We start from the raw sequence: 17,500 nt of genomic DNA, 5'->3' as shown, positions 1-17,500 counted from the left end.
GGGGGGGACCTGCACACCCGGAAAATACCGAGGAGGGGGAGGGGGCTGCACAATTCACGCTTAGAAAATCAGGGGGGGTGGGGAGGGGGTGATGTTTAACATAAATCAGGGGGAGGGGGGGAAGAAAATCGGGGCAGATCTTGGTATTTTCTTCTCTTGATTTCCGCATTTTTGGATTTTACAAAATAGAATTCTCTCCCCCCCTCCCCCCCCCCCGCCAGATCTGCCCCCTCCCTCGTGAGGTGTATTTTATTTGGGGCACTGAGACGGGTACCCGCCCCCCACCCCTCCCTCTCGTGGGGGTATTTGGGCACTGAGACAGTTATCCACCCCCCCTCTCGCGGGGGTATTTGGGCACTGAGACAGTTACCTGCCCCCCCCCCATATCGCGGGGGTATTTGGGCACTGAGGCAGTTACTCCCCCCCCCTGATGTGGGTATTTGGGCACTGAGGCGGTTACTCCCCCCCCTGATGTGGGTATTTGGGCACTAAGGCGGTTACCCGCCCCTCCCTCTCGCGGGGGTTTTTGGGCACTGAGGCGGTTACCCTCCCCCTGAGGCGGCGGATTTGGAAGCTCCCCCAGCAGTGGGTCTGTGATTGGGCTCAGTGGTTCCGGAGCTTACGATGCACAAACACCAGCACTGCTGCAAGTGCCCGGAGTGTTACGAGGTGTCTCGCATGTCTGCCCTGCGCAGGATGGAGCCCCCCACGTATGGAGAGTGGCAGCATGAGCAATATGGGGGCGGATATGGGGGCTACAGCTCTCAGACCCTCCCGTCACAGCCTGCCGTCACCCCCACTGCCCGCGGAAAAGCAAAGCTCGTCCCAGCCGCTCGGGAAAATCCCACCCCCACCCTAAAAGGCCCCCCCAAGAGCGCCACCCCTAAAATGAATGGCAACAGCAACTGGTGGCCGGAGTGCACCTGCACCAACCGTGACTGGTATGAACAGGTGAGTGACCGCCAGTGACCGCCACTGACCATCCCCCCCACCCCCCCACAGGTCACCTCTTCGTAAAACCCTCTGCGTTTAATCCCTGCCACCACACAACAGGGTCACACGTTTGTATGGGACGATATATACAGAGGCCTGTGTGTGTATATAATACACACACACACACACACACACACACACACACACACACACACACACACACACACACACACACACACACACACACACACTGTATCATGATACCAAGGAATTATTTGTGTTGTATAAGGTGTGCATAGATATGTGCATAATGTGTATGTGTGTGTATGTGTGTGCGTCTGTATAACGTGTGAATTTATGTGTGTATGTGTGTGTGTATAATGTGCACTTGGATATGTGTGTGTGCATAGAGTGTGGGTGTATATAACTCGGTATGTGTTGATGTACAGTATGTAGTGTGTGGGTGTATTTATTTGTACTTGTTTTTGTATGTTGTGTTGATGTACGTATAGTGTGTGTTTGTACTCTATAGATACATATGCATGTGTTTTTCTGTATTGTATGTGTGCCCAATTGTTTTTGTATAGTGTGTGGTAAGCGTACATATACAGAATTTTCTATAGGTTGCTGTATAGGTGGAAGTGCAAGAATGTTTATATACACACACATTTGATAGATAGACTTATCTATAGGGACAGGAGGAGCAAATGTGTGCTGAGGAGGCCGACAGGGTGTGACAGTCTGGTGAGAGACAGTGGGGACAGGTGATGGGGTATCAGGTTGTATGTGAGGGCGTAAAAACAGGATTTGTCAGGAAGGGGTATTAGGTACTGGGGATATTTGGTGGAGGGCAGTAGGGTGTGAAGGGGATATTTGGTGGAGAACAGTAGGGTGTGAAGGGGATATTTGGTGGAGGGCAGTAGGGTGTGATGAGGTATTTGGTGGAGGGCAGTAGGGTGTGATGGGGTTATTTGGTGTAGGGCAGTAGGGTGTGATGGGGTTATTTGGTGGAGGGCAGTAGGGTGTTATGGGGTTATTTGGCAGAGGGCAGTAGAGTGTGATGGGGATATTTGGTGGAGGACAGTAGGGTGTGGTGGGGATATTTGGTGGAGGGCAGTAGGGTGTGCTGAGGTATTTGGTGGAGGGCAGTAGGGTGTGATGGGGTTATTTATTGTAGGGCAGTAGGGTGTGGTGGGGATATTTGGTGGAGGGCAGTAGGGTGTGAAGGGGATATTTGGTGGAGGGCAGTAGGGTGTGATGAGGTATTTGGTGGAGGGCAGTAGGGTGTGATGGGGTTATTTGGTGTAGGGCAGTAGGGTGTGATGGGGTTATTTGGTGGAGGGCAGTAGGGTGTTATGGGGTTATTTGGCAGAGGGCAGTAGAGTGTGATGGGGATATTTGGTGGAGGACAGTAGGGTGTGGTGGGGATATTTGGTGGAGGGCAGTAGGGTGTGCTGAGGTATTTGGTGGAGGGCAGTAGGGTGTGATGGGGTTATTTATTGTAGGGCAGTAGGGTGTGGTGGGGATATTTGGTGGAGGGCAGTAGGGTGTGCTGAGGTATTTGGTGGAGGGCAGTAGGGTGTGATGAGTTATTTGGTGGAGGGCAGTAGGGTGTGATTGGGTTATTTGGCGAAGGGCTGTAGGGTGTAATGGGGTTATTTGGTGGAGGGCAGTAGGGTGTGGTGGGCTTCGTTTAGGTGTCAGATTGTTGCCAAAATTTATTTTTGGAAGAGGACGGCAGTGAGGTGAGCCCCACATGTTATGTGTGAATGCTCGCCAATGAGTAAGACTGTCCCCAATGAGTGAGACTGCCCTCCAATGAGTGTGGCTGCCCTCCAATGAGTGTGGCAGCCCTCCAATGAGTGTGGCTGCCCCCCAATGAGTGAGGCTGACCCACCCAATGAGTGTGGCTGACCCACCCAATGAGTGTGGCTGACCCACCCAATGAGTGAGACTGGCCCCTAATGAGTGAGAAGGACCCCCAATGTTTGAGACCGGCCCCCAATGAACGAGACTGGCCCCCGAATAATTAAACTGGACCCCAATGAGTGAGACTGTCCTCCCAATGAGTGAGACTGTCCTCCCAATGCGTGAGACTGTCCTCCCAATGAGTGAGACTGTCCTCCCAATGAGTGAGACTGTCCTCCCAATGAGTGAGACTGTCCTCCCAATGAGTGAGACTGTCCTCCCAATGAGTGAGACTGTCCTCCCAATGAGTGAGACTGTCCTCCCAATGAGTGAGACTGTCCTCCCAATGAGTGAGACTGTCCTCCCAATGAGTGAGACTGTCCTCCCAATGAGTGAGACTGTCCTCCCAATGAGTGAGACTGTCCTCCCAATGAGTGAGACTGTCCTCCCAATGAGTGAGACTGTCCTCCCAATGAGTGAGACTGTCCTCCCAATGAGTGAGACTGTCCTCCCAATGAGTGAGACTGTCCTCCCAATGAGTGAGACTGTCCTCCCAATGAGTGAGACTGTCCTCCCAATGAGTGAGACTGTCCTCCCAATGAGTGAGACTGTCCTCCCAATGAGTGAGACTGTCCTCCCAATGAGTGAGACTGTCCTCCCAATGAGTGAGACTGTCCTCCCAATGAGTGAGACTGTCCTCCCAATGAGTGAGACTGTCCTCCCAATGAGTGAGACTGTCCTCCCAATGAGTGAGACTGTCCTCCCAATGAGTGAGACTGTCCTCCCAATGAGCGAGACTGGCCCCCAATGAGCGAGACTGGCCCCCAATGAGCGAGACTGGCCCCCAATGAGCGAGACTGGCCCCCAATGAGCGAGACTGGCCCCCAATGAGCGAGACTGGCCCCCAATGAGTGAGACTGGCATACTTTGTTCCTTCTCTCCATATTCCATCACATAACACACATACTAAATCCACGTTTACCTCCCACTCTCCTCATCCTGATGAGTACAAATCTCTCTGCTCTTGTTCCCTTTGACCTAGACTCAATAAATATTATTGTTACACGCTGGCAATTCGTGTCCCAGAAAGCTTGCAATCTAAATGATATATATCTATGAGTATATTTTGTGCCTGCTTCGTCTATATATAGCTCCATGTCAGTTTCCAGTCCTCAGTATATGTATACACCCCGTGTATATGCTCCCGGCGTGTGTGTGTGTGTTACAGCCTAAGAATCAGCGCAGAAAATGGACGGAGAAATGTGTGTGCTGTAAAATGGAGGCTGTGCAGGGATGGAAAACCCAGGAAGAGACAGCGCCCGATGTGTAGAGAGACAGCCTCCCATGTGTAGAGAGACAGCCTCCCATGTGTAGAGAGACAGCCTCCCATGTGTAGAGAGACAGCCTCCCATGTGTAGAGAGACAGCCTCCCATGTGTAGAGAGACAGCCTCCCATGTGTAGAGAGACAGCCTCCCATGTGTAGAGAGACAGCCTCCCATGTGTAGAGAGACAGCCTCCCATGTGTAGAGAGACAGCCTCCCATGTGTAGAGAGACAGCCTCCCATGTGTAGAGAGACAGCCTCCCATGTGTAGAGAGACAGCCTCCCATGTGTAGAGAGACAGCCTCCCATGTGTAGAGAGACGGGGAGAGAGACAGCCCCCGACAGGTAGAGAGACAGCCCCCGACAGGTAGAGAGACAGCCCCCGACAGGTAGAGAGACAGCCCCCGACAGGTAGAGAGACAGCCCCCGACAGGTAGAGAGACAGCCCCCGACAGGTAGAGAGACAGCCCCCGACAGGTAGAGAGACAGCACCCGACAGGTAGAGAGACAGCACCCGACAGGTAGAGAGACAGCACCCGACAGGTAGAGAGACAGCCCCCGACAGGTAGAGAGACAGCCCCCGACAGGTAGAGAGACAGCCCCCGACAGGTAGAGAGACAGCCCCCGACAGGTAGAGAGACAGCCCCCGACAGGTAGAGAGACAGCCCCCGACAGGTAGAGAGACAGCCCCCGACAGGTAGAGAGACAGCCCCCGACAGGTAGAGAGACAGCCCCCGACAGGTAGAGAGACAGCCCCCGACAGGTAGAGAGACAGCCCCCGACAGGTAGAGAGACAGCCCCCGACAGGTAGAGAGACAGCCCCCGACAGGTAGAGAGACAGCCCCCGACAGGTAGAGAGACAGCCCCCGACAGGTAGAGAGACAGCCCCCGACAGGTAGAGAGACAGCCCCCGACAGGTAGAGAGACAGCCCCCGACAGGTAGAGAGACAGCCCCCGACAGGTAGAGAGACAGCCCCCGACAGGTAGAGAGACAGCCCCCGACAGGTAGAGAGACAGCCCCCGACAGGTAGAGAGACAGCCCCCGACAGGTAGAGAGACAGCCCCCGACAGGTAGAGAGACAGCCCCCGACAGGTAGAGAGACAGCCCCCGACAGGTAGAGAGACAGCCCCCGACAGGTAGAGAGACAGCCCCCGACAGGTAGAGAGACAGCCCCCGACAGGTAGAGAGACAGCCCCCGACAGGTAGAGAGACAGCTCCCGACAGGTAGAGAGACAGCTCCCGACAGGTAGAGAGACAGCTCCCGACAGGTAGAGAGACAGCTCCCGACAGGTAGAGAGACAGCTCCCGACAGGTAGAGAGACAGCTCCCGACAGGTAGAGAGACAGCTCCCGATAGGTAGAGAGAAAAACAGTCTGTTTCTTTTCCTGAAATAATCCAATATTCTTTACCACATGTATGTATGTATGTATGTATGTATGTATGTATGTATGTATGTATGTATGTATGTATGTATGTATGTGTATGTTTATAGGTCTATGTTGTGTGTGTTTATTAGTATGTTTGTACAAGAGCACGTGTCTGAGTATGCATGTGTGTTTGTGTGGAGTGCGTGTGCATGCCTTAATATGTTTGTGTTCATAGGTACATTATTGTGATTGCGTGCGTGTGTATACATATGCGTGTGTGTGAGTGTGCGTGTATACGTGTGTGTGAGTGTGCGTGTGCATACATGTGCGTGTGTGTGAGTGTGCGTGTGTATACATGTGCGTGTCAGTGTGCATGTGTATACATGTGTGTGTGTATACAAGTGTGTGTGTGTGACTGTGCGTGTGTATACATGTGTGTGTATACAAGTGCGTGTGTGAGTCTGCGTGTGTATACAAGTGCGTGTGTGTGAGTCTGCGTGTGTATACATGTACGTGTGTGTGAGTGTGCGTGTGTATACATGTATGTGCGTGTGTGTGAGTGTGCGTGTGTATACTGTATATGTGCTTATGTGTGCGTACACATGTATGTGTGTATGTATGGTAGATAAGCCACTGAGGTGTCTGTTTTACAGAAGTTTCACGTGACAACTTTTATACACAGAGTACTCAGGATATGTGTGCTAAAGTGTGACTTATCAATATGTGCACATATCATTATACCTGGATAACCCCACTCAGGGCTCCGACGTCCCAACCAGGGGATATCCCCACTCAGGGCTCCAACGTCCCAACTAGGGGATAACCCCACTCAGGGCTCCAACGTCCCAACCAAGGGGATAACCCCACTCAGGGCTCCAACGTCCCAACCAAGGGGATAACCCCACTCAGGGCTCCAACGTCCCAACCAAGGGGATAACCCCACTCAGGGCTCCAACGTCCCAACCAAGGGGATAACCCCACTCAGGGCTCCAACGTCCCAACCAAGGGGATAACCCCACTCAGGTCTCCAACGTCCCAACCAGGGGGATAACAGCACTCGGGTCTCCCGCGTCCCACCAAGGGGGATAACCCCACTCAGGGCTCCAACGTCCCAAACCAGGGGGATATCCCCACTCAAGGCTCCAACGTCCCAACCAAGGGGATAACCCCACTCAGAGCTCCAACGTCCCAACCAGGGGGATAAACCCACTCGGCTCCAACGTCCCAACCAAGGGGATAACTCCACTCAGGGCTCCAACGTCCCAACCAAGGGGATAACTCCACTCAGGGCTCCAACGTCCCAACCAAGGGGATATCCCCACTCAGGGCTCCAACGTCCCAATCAAGGGGATATCCCCACTCAGGGCTCCAACGTCCCAACCAAGGGTATAACCCCACTCAGGGCTCCAATGTCCCAACCAAGGGGATACCCCCTCTCAGGGCTCCCGCGTCCCACCCAGGGGCATACCCCACTCAGGGCTCCAACGTCCCACCCAGAGGGATAACCCACTCAGGGCTCCAACGTCCCAACCGGGGGGATAACCCCACTCAGGGCTCCAACGTCCCAACCAAGGGGATAACCCCACTCAGGGCTCCAATGTCCCAACCAAGGGGATAACCCCACTCAGGGCTCCAACGTCCCAAACCAGGGGGATATCCCCACTCAGGGCTCCAACGTCCCAACCAAGGGGATAACCCCACTCAGGGCTCCAACGTCCCAAACCAGGGGGGTATCCCCACTCAGGGCTCCAACATCCCAACCAAGGGTATAACCCCACTCAGGGCTCCAACGTCCCAACCAGGGGGATAACCCCACTCAGGGCTCCAACGTCCAAACCAAGGGGATAACCCCACTCAGGGCTCCAATGTCCCAACCAAGGGGATAACCCCACTCAGGGCTCCAACGTCCCAAACCAGGGGGATATCCCCACTCAGGGCTCCAACGTCCCAACCAAGGGGATAACCCCACTCAGGGCTCCAACGTCCCAAACCAGGGGGGTATCCCCACTCAGGGCTCCAACATCCCAACCAAGGGTATAACCCCACTCAGGGCTCCAACATCCCAACCAAGGGGATAACCCCACTCAGGGCTCCAACGACCCAACCAGGGGGATATCCCCACTCAGGGCTCCAACGTCCCAAACCAGGGGGGTATCCCCACTCAGGGCTCCAACATCCCAACCAAGGGTATAACCCCACTCAGGGCTCCAACGTCCCAACCAAGGGGATAACCCCACTCAGGGCTCCAACGACCCAACCAGGGGGATATCCCCACTCAGGGCTCCAATGTCCCAACCAGGGGATAACCCCACTCAGGGCTCCAACGTCCCAACCAGGGGGATAAACCCACTCAGGGCTCCAACATCCCAACCAGGGGGATAACAGAACTCGGGTCTCCCGCGTCCCACCAAGGGGATACCCCCATTCAGAGCTCCCGCGTCCCAACCAAGGGGATAACCCCACTCAGGGCTCCCGCGTCCCACCCAGGGGGATACCCCACTCAGGGCTCCCGTGTCCCACCCAGGGGGATACCCCACTCAGGGCTCCCGCATCCCACCCAGGGGGATACCCCACTCAGGGCTCCCGCGTCCCACCCAGGGGGATACCCCACTCAGGGCTCCCGCGTCCCACCCAGGGGGATACCCCACTCAGGGCTCCCGCATCCCACCCAGGGGGATACCCCACTCAGGGCTCCCGCATCCCACCCAGGGGGATACCCCACTCAGGGCTCCCGCGTCCCACCCAGGGGGATACCCCACTCAGGGGTCCCACGTCCCACCCAGGGGGATACCCCACTCAGGGCTCCCGCGTCCCACCCAGGGGGATACCCCACTCAGGGGTCCCACCCAGGGGGATACCCCACTCAGGGGTCCCACGTCCCACCCAGCAGGTGAGTTCTGAGGAAGTTAAAATGAAATGATCTTTCTGTATTTAAGAAGGAGGTATATTGATAATTATTATTAATAACAAGTTCTGAAGAATGCGTCTTAAATATGTTTTTCAATAGAAATAAAGAAATTCCGAGTCAGGAAGAAGCTCACTGAGTTTTACCTTTACGGCCATATGTGCTGCTTGGGAGCCAGGGACTTCTCCAGGCAGATTCCTGGCAGTGACAGGGTTAATTATCCCGGAGGGGAAGGAGCAGGACAAGCCGGAAACCCGGTTACCATGGAAACCTCCTCCAGCACAGATCGCTGTGTACCGAGCATCCTCACACTCACCCCTCTCCCACTCACACCCACACCCACACCCACCCCTCTCCCACCCACACCCACACCCACCCCTCTCCCACCCACCCCTCTCCCACCCACACCCACCCCTCTCACACTCACACCCACCCCTCTCACACTCACACCCACCCCTCTCACACTCACACCCACCCCTCTCACACTCACACCCACCCCTCTCACACTCACACCCACCCCTCTCACACTCACCCCTCTCACACTTACACCCACACCCACCCCTCTCACACTCACACTCACCCCTCTCACACTCACCCCTCTCACACTTACACCCACCCCTCTCACACTCACACTCACCCCTCTCACACTCACCCCTCTCACACTCACCCCTCTCACACTCACCCCTCTCACACTCACACCCACCCCTCTCACCCCTCTCACCCCTCTCCCACTCACACTCACCCCTCTCCCACCCACCCCTCTCCCACTCACACCCACCCCACTCACACCCACCCCACTCACACTCACCCCTCTCCCACTCACACCCACCCCTCTCCCACTCACACCCACCCCTCTCCCACTCACACCCACCCCACCCACCCCTCTCCCACCCACACCCACCCCTCTCCCACCCACACCCACCCCTCTCCCACCCACACCCACACCCACCCCTCTCCCACCCACACCCACACCCACCCCTCTCCCACCCACACCCACACCCACCCCTCTCCCACCCACACCCACACCCACCCCTCTCCCACTCACACCCACACCCACCCCTCTCCCACCCACCCCTCTCACACTCACACCCACCCCTCTCCCACTCACACCCACCCCTCTCCCACCCACCCCTCTCCCACTCACATTCACCCCTCTCCCACTCACCCCCTCTCCCACTCACCCCCTCTCCCACTCACCCCCTCTCCCACTCACCCCCTCTCCCACTCACCCCCTCTCCCACTCACCCCCTCTCCCACTCACCCCCTCTCCCACTCATCCCCTCTCCCACTCATCCCCTCTCCCACTCATCCCCTCTCCCACTCATCCCCTCTCCCACTCATCCCCTCTCCCACTCATCCCCTCTCCCACTCATCCCCTCTCCCACTCACACCCACCCCTCTCCCACTCACAGAGTAATGATTGGGGGAGGGGTATTATACAGAGTAATGATTGGAGGGAGGGGTATTATACAGAGTAATGATTGGAGGGAGGGGTATTATACAGAGTAATGATTGGGGGAGGGGTATTATACAGAGTAATGATTGGGGGGAGGGGTATTATACAGAGTAATGATTGGGGGAGGGGTATTATACAGAGTAATGATTGGGGGAGGGGTATTATACAGAGTAATGATTGGGGGGAGGGGTATTATACATGTTTGAGGATGTTCCATGGTAGCTTCCGATTGGCTGTGGTAATATAATTAAGGTTGCTGTTAGGCTTGGTGTTTATGTTGTGAAGTGTTAGGGGTTACTGCCCCCACCCCTCAACTTACCCCCCCCCCCCCCATCATTGCACACATTCCCCACCCCCCAACTTACCCCCCCCATCACTGCACACATTCCCCACCCCCCCAACTTACCCCCCCATCACTGCACACATTCCCCCCCCCCCAACTTACCCCCCCCATCATTGCACACATTCCCCACCCCCCCAACTTACCCCCCCCCCATCACTGCACACATTCCCCACCCACCCAACTTACCCCCCTCCCATCACTGCACACATTCCTACCCCCCCAACTTACCCCCCCCCCCCCCATCACTGCACACATTCCCCACCCACCCAACTTACCCCCCTCCCATCACTGCACACATTCCCCACCCCCCAACTTACCCCCCCATCACTGCACACATTCCCCACCCCCCAACTTACCCCCCCATCATTGCACACATTCCCCACCCCCCCAACTTACCCCCCCACATCACTGCACACATTCCCCACCCCCCCAACTTACCCCCCATCATTGCACACATTCCCCACCCCCCCCAACTTACCCCCCCCCCCCATCACTGCACACATTCCCCACCCCCCCAACTTACCCCCCTCCCATCACTGCACACATTCCTACCCCCCCCAACTTAACCCCCCCATCATTGCACACATTCCCCACCCCCCCAACTTACCCCCCCCATCACTGCACACATTCCCCACCCCCCCAACTTACCCCCCCATCACTGCACACATTCCCCACACCCCAACTTACCCCCCCATCATTGCACACATTCCCCACCCCCCAACTTACCCCCCCCCATCACTGCACACATTCCCCACCCCCCCAACTTACCCCCCCCCCCCCATCACTGCACACATTCCTACCCCCCCCCCCCCTGTTCCTACAGCTCAATATTGATCGTCTGGTTATGGGAGATTGAGGCGGAAAATCTGCCGTTTAATCCACGGTCCGGAGGCCCTATCACCCCCCTCCTAATACACAGGAACACATACCTCTCACCCCCTCCTAATACACAGGGACACGTACCTCTCACCCCCTCCTAATACACAGGGACACGTACCTCTCACCCCCTCCTAATACACAGGGACACGTACCTCTCACCCCCTCCTAATACACAGGGACACGTACCTCTCACCCCCTCCTAATACACAGGGACACATACCTCTCACCCCCTCCTAATACACAGGGACACAGACCTCTCACCCCCTCCTAATACACAGGAACACATACCTATCACCCCCCTCCTAATAAACAGGGACACGTACCTCTCACCCCCTCCTAATACACAAAGACACATACCTCTCACCCCCTCCTAATACACAGGGACACGTACCTCTCACCCCCCCTCCTAATACACAGGGACACGTACCTCTCACCCCCTCCTAATACACAGGGACACGTACCTCTCACCCCCTCCTAATACACAGGGACACGTACCTCTCACCCCCTCCTAATGCACAGGGACACGTACCTCTCACCCCCTCCTAATGCACAGGGACACGTACCTCTCACCCCCCTCCTAATACACAGGGACACGTACCTCTCACCCCCTCCTAATACACAGGGACACGTACCTCTCACCCCCTCCTAATACACAGGGACACGTACCTCTCACCCCCTCCTAACACGTACCTCTCACCCCCTCCTAATACACAGGGACACGTACCTCTCACCCCCTCCTAATACACAGGGACACGTACCTCTCACCCCCTCCTAATACACAGGGACACGTACCTCTCACCCCCTCCTAATACACAGGGACACGTACCTCTCACCCCCTCCTAATACACAGGGACACGTACCTCTCACCCCCTCCTAATACACAGGGACACGTACCTCTCACCCCCTCCTAATACACAGGGACACGTACCTCTCACCCCCTCCTAATACACAGGACACGTACCTCTCACCCCCTCCTAATACACAGGAACACGTACCTCATCCCCTCCCAATACACAGGGTCACGTACCTCTCACCCCCTCCTAATACACAGGGACACGTACCTCTCACCCTCTCCTAATACACAGGGACACGTACCTCTCACCCCCTCCTAATACACAGGGACACGTACCTCTCACCCCCTCCTAATACACAGGGACACGTACCTCTCACCCCCTCCTAATACACAGGTACACGTACCTCTCACCCTCTCCTAATACACAGGGACACGTACCTCTCACCCCCTCCTAATACACAGGGACACGTACCTCTCACCCCCTCCTGATACACAGGGACACGTACCTCTCACCCTCTCCTAATACACAGGGACACGTACCTCTCACCCCCTCCTAATACACAGGGACACGTACCTCTCACCCCCTCCTAATACACAGGGACACGTACCTCTCACCCCCTCCTAATACACAGGGACACGTACCTCTCACCCCCTCCTAATACACAGGGCCACGTACCTCTCACCCCCTCCTAATACACAGGGCCACGTACCTCTCACCCCCTCCTAATACACAGGGACACGTACCTCTCACCCCCTCCTAATACACAGGGCCACGTACCTCTCACCCCCTCCTAATAGACAGGGCCACGTACCTCTCACCCCCTCCTAATACACAGGGCCACGTACCTCTCACCCCCTCCTAATACACAGGGCCACGTACCTCTCACCCCCTCCTAATACACAGGGCCACGTACCTCTCACCCCCTCCTAATACCCAGGACACGTACCTCTCACCCCCTCCTAATACACAGGGCCACGTACCTCTCACCCCCTCCTAATACACAGGGACACGTACCTCTCACCCCCTCCTAATACACAGGGACACGTACCTCTCACCCCCTCCTAATACACAGGGACACGTACCTCTCACCCCCTCCTAATACACAGGGACACGTACCTCTCACCCCCTCCTAATACACAGGGACACGTACCTCTCACCCCCTCCTAATACACAGGGACACGTACCTCTCACCCCCTCCTAATACACAGGGACACGTACCTCTCACCCCCTCCTAATACACAGGGACACGTACCTCTCACCCCCTCCTAATACACAGGGACACGTACCTCTCACCCCCTCCTAATACACAGGGACACGTACCTCTCACCCCCTCCTAATGCACAGGGACACGTACCTCTCACCCCCTCCTAATGCACAGGGACACGTACCTCTCACCCCCTCCTAATACACAGGGACACGTACCTCTCACCCCCTCCTAATACACAGGGACACGTACCTCTCACCCCCTCCTAATACACAGGGACACGTACCTCTCACCCCCTCCTAATACACAGGGACACGTACCTCTCACCCCCTCCTAATACACAGGGACACGTACCTCTCACCCCCTCCTAATACACAGGGGCACGTACCTCTCACCCCCTCCTAATACACAGGGACACGTACCTCTCACCCCCTCCTAATACACAGGGACACGTACCTCTCACCCCCTCCTAATACACAGGGACGTTGTACCTCTCACTCCCTCCTAATACACAGGGACACGTACCTCTCACCCCCTCCTAATACCCAGGGACACGTACCTCTCACCCCCTCCTAATACACAGGGCCACGTACCTCTCACCCCCTCCTAATACCCAGGGACACGTACCTCTCACCCCCTCCTAATACACAGGGCCACGTACCTCTCACCCCCTCCTAATACACAGGGACACGTACCTCTCACCCCCTCCTAATGCACAGGGACACGTACCTCTCACTCCCTCCTAATACACAGGGACACGTACCTCTCACCCCCTCCTAATACACAGGGACACGTACCTCTCACCCCCTCCTAATACACAGGGACACGTACCTCTCACCCCCTCCTAATACACAGGGACACGTACCTCTCACCCCCTCCTAATACACAGGGACACGTACCTCTCACCCCCTCCTAATACACAGGGACACGTACCTCTCACCCCCTCCTAATACACAGGGACACGTACCTCTCACCCCCTCCTAATACACAGGGACACGTACCTCTCACCCCCTCCTAATACACAGGGACACGTACCTCTCACCCCCTCCTAATACACAGGGACACGTACCTCTCACCCCCTCCTAATACACAGGGACACGTACCTCTCACCCCCTCCTAATACCCAGGGACACGTACCTCTCACCCCCTCCTAATACACAGGGCCACGTACCTCTCACCCCCTTCTAATACACAGGGACACGTACCTCTCACCCCCTCCTAATACACAGGGACACGTACCTCTCACCCCCTCCTAATACACAGGGACACGTACCTCTCACCCCCTCCTAATACACAGGGACACGTACCTCTCACCCCCTCCTAATACACAGGGACACGTACCTCTCACCCCCTCCTAATACACAGGGACACGTACCTCTCACCCCCTCCTAATACACAGGGACACGTACCTCTCACCCCCTCCTAATACACACGGACACATACCTCTCACCCCCTCCTAATACACAGGGACACGTACCTCTCACCCCCTCCTAATACACAGGGACACGTACCTCTCACCCCCTCCTAATACACAGGGACACGTACCTCTCACCCCCTCCCAATACACAGGAACACGTACCTCATCCCCTCCCAATACACAGGGTCACGTACCTCTCACCCCCTCCTAATACACAGGGACACGTACCTCTCACCCCCTCCTAATACACAGGGACACGTACCTCTCACCCCCTCCTAATACACAGGGACACGTACCTCTCACCCCCTCCTAATACACAGGGACACGTACCTCTCACCCCCTCCTAATACACAGGGCCACGTACCTCTCACCCCCTCCTAATACACAGGGCCACGTACCTCTCACCCCCTCCTAATACACAGGGACACGTACCTCTCACCCCCTCCTAATACACAGGGCCACGTACCTCTCACCCCCTCCTAATAGACAGGGCCACGTACCTCTCACCCCCTCCTAATACACAGGGCCACGTACCTCTCACCCCCTCCTAATACACAGGGACACGTACCTCTCACCCCCTCCTAATACACAGGGCCACGTACCTCTCACCCCCTCCTAATACCCAGGGACACGTACCTCTCACCCCCTCCTAATACACAGGGCCACGTACCTCTCACCCCCTCCTAATACACAGGGACACGTACCTCTCACCCCCTCCTAATACACAGGGCCACGTACCTCTCACCCCCTCCTAATACACAGGGCCACGTACCTCTCACCCCCTCCTAATACACAGGGACACGTACCTCTCACCCCCTCCTAATACACAGGGCCACGTACCTCTCACCCCCTCCTAATAGACAGGGCCACGTACCTCTCACCCCCTCCTAATACACAGGGACACGTACCTCTCACCCCCTCCTAATACACAGGGACACGTACCTCTCACCCCCTCCTAATACACAGGGACACGTACCTCTCACTCCCTCCTAATACACAGGGACACGTACCTCTCACCCTCTCCTAATACACAGGGACACATACCTCTCACCCTCTCCTAATACACAGGGACACATACCTCTCACCCTCTCCCCTAATACACAGGGACACGTCCCTCTCGCCCTCCCCAATACACAGGAACACGTACTAGAGAATATGGGCCAATGAACTCAGACGATGGGACACTAATTATAGTGTCACTAAAAAGCTCTAATTAGAACCTAAATATGTCCAGAACTGCCTGTATATATATATATCTTAACCCCCTGTATATACCAACGCAGCACTCTGGGTATATACTGACGCAGCACTCTGGGTATATACATATATCTTAACCCCCTGTATATACCAACGCAGCACTCTGGGTATATACTGACGCAGCACTCTGGGTATATATATATATATATATATATATATATATATATATATATATACTGACGCAGCACTCTGGGTATATATATATATATATACTGACGCAGCACTCTGGGTATATATATATACTGACGCAGCACTCTGGGTATATACTGACGTAGCACTCTGGGTGTATATATAATGACGCAGCACTCTGGGTATATACTGACGCAGCACTCTGGGTATATACTGACGCAGCACTCTGGGTATATATATACTGACGCAGCACTCTGGGTATATATATATATACTGACGCAGCACTCTGGGTATATATATATATACTGACGCAGCACTCTGGGTATATATATACTGACGCAGCACTCTGGGTATATATATACTGACGCAGCACTCTGGGTATATATATACTGACGCAGCACTCTGGGTATATATATACTGACGCAGCACTCTGGGTATATACTGACGCAGCACTCTGGGTATATACTGACGCAGCACTCTGGGTATATACTGACGCAGCACTCTGGGTATATATATACTGACGCAGCACTCTGGGTATATACTGACGCAGCACTCTGGGTATATACTGACGCAGCACTCTGGGTATATACTGACGCAGCACTCTGGGTATATACTGACGCAGCACTCTGGGTATATATATATACTGACGCAGCACTCTGGGTATATATATACTGACGCAGCACTCTGGGTATATATATATATATACTGACGCAGCACTCTGGGTATACATATATATATATATATATATATATATATATATATATAACTGTATGCTCATCTGCATGTCTTAGGCAGGTCTGCAACCCTGCCTTTCCCCATCATCACCCAGCATACAGCACTTCCACTGCAGCAAGGGATTCTGGGAAATGACATGCAAATGAGCAGACAGTGTCACTTTTTGCCTCAATAACCATTTTTAACATGGTTCCCTATAGGCTTAAGCTTGCTGCATGGTCACAGCTTTGAGCACAGCCAGGGTTAAGGTGCATACCCAGAAAACCACCCACAGACAGCTGTTTTTTTTTTTTTGTAGCCCTGGTGGTGAAAAAGTGATTCCACCTCTGAATCCGTGCTCATGGTCCAGTGAGACCAGGTGCTCAAAACTTGTGACAAAGTGCGCTCCGGAGAGTAGGCCAGTCCGTGCCATAGACAGTCCTCTCCTGCCGAAGCCTGGGAGTCCTGCTGTTACATCGACGTCGTCATCCGAGGAGTCCGACGTCCATCCTGTTCCCTCCTAGTGCAGCTGGCGCCGCAGGAGGGTCCAAGTCTTTAGGGTGTTCGGCTGACGCCTACTAACCCACCGCAATCTTCCCCGAAGGGATGGCGACTACTAGCCAGCACTCAGTCTTTGCTCTCCGGAGAGAGGGGTGACGATAACCCAACAAACGAAACATCAAAAATCCATGGTGCGAGTGCTCCTGTGCGATGCAGTGCAGGAGGTGCTCTGACAGACGACACAAAAAAGTGTGCACGAGTGCACGCCCGGCCCTTTGCAAGGCCAGGCGGTGACAAAAATATTGGCTTGTCCCCTCAGCGGAAGGCAATAAGGGGGGCCAAGTGCGGGAAAAATAGGGGACGGTGCAA

General features: G+C 55.0%; 1 protein-coding gene across 1 annotated transcript in view; it reads left to right on the top strand.

The window, feature by feature from the left end:
- The first annotated feature begins 72 nt into the window (after positions 1-72).
- LOC142467717 (disks large homolog 3-like) overlaps positions 73-17,500 on the top strand; it is a 58,286-nt gene continuing 40,858 nt past the window's right edge. Inside the window, exon 1 of the mRNA XM_075573631.1 lies at positions 73-951. Coding sequence (XP_075429746.1) covers positions 625-951 — 327 coding nt within the window. The 5' untranslated portion in view covers positions 73-624. The remainder of the gene's footprint in view (positions 952-17,500) is intronic.

This window comes from Ascaphus truei, chromosome 16 (genome assembly GCF_040206685.1).
Source record: "Ascaphus truei isolate aAscTru1 chromosome 16, aAscTru1.hap1, whole genome shotgun sequence".
Classification (NCBI taxonomy): Eukaryota; Metazoa; Chordata; class Amphibia; order Anura; family Ascaphidae; genus Ascaphus; species Ascaphus truei.
Note: the sequence above shows the minus strand (reverse complement) of the source record. Positions and strands in the feature narration are given on the sequence as shown.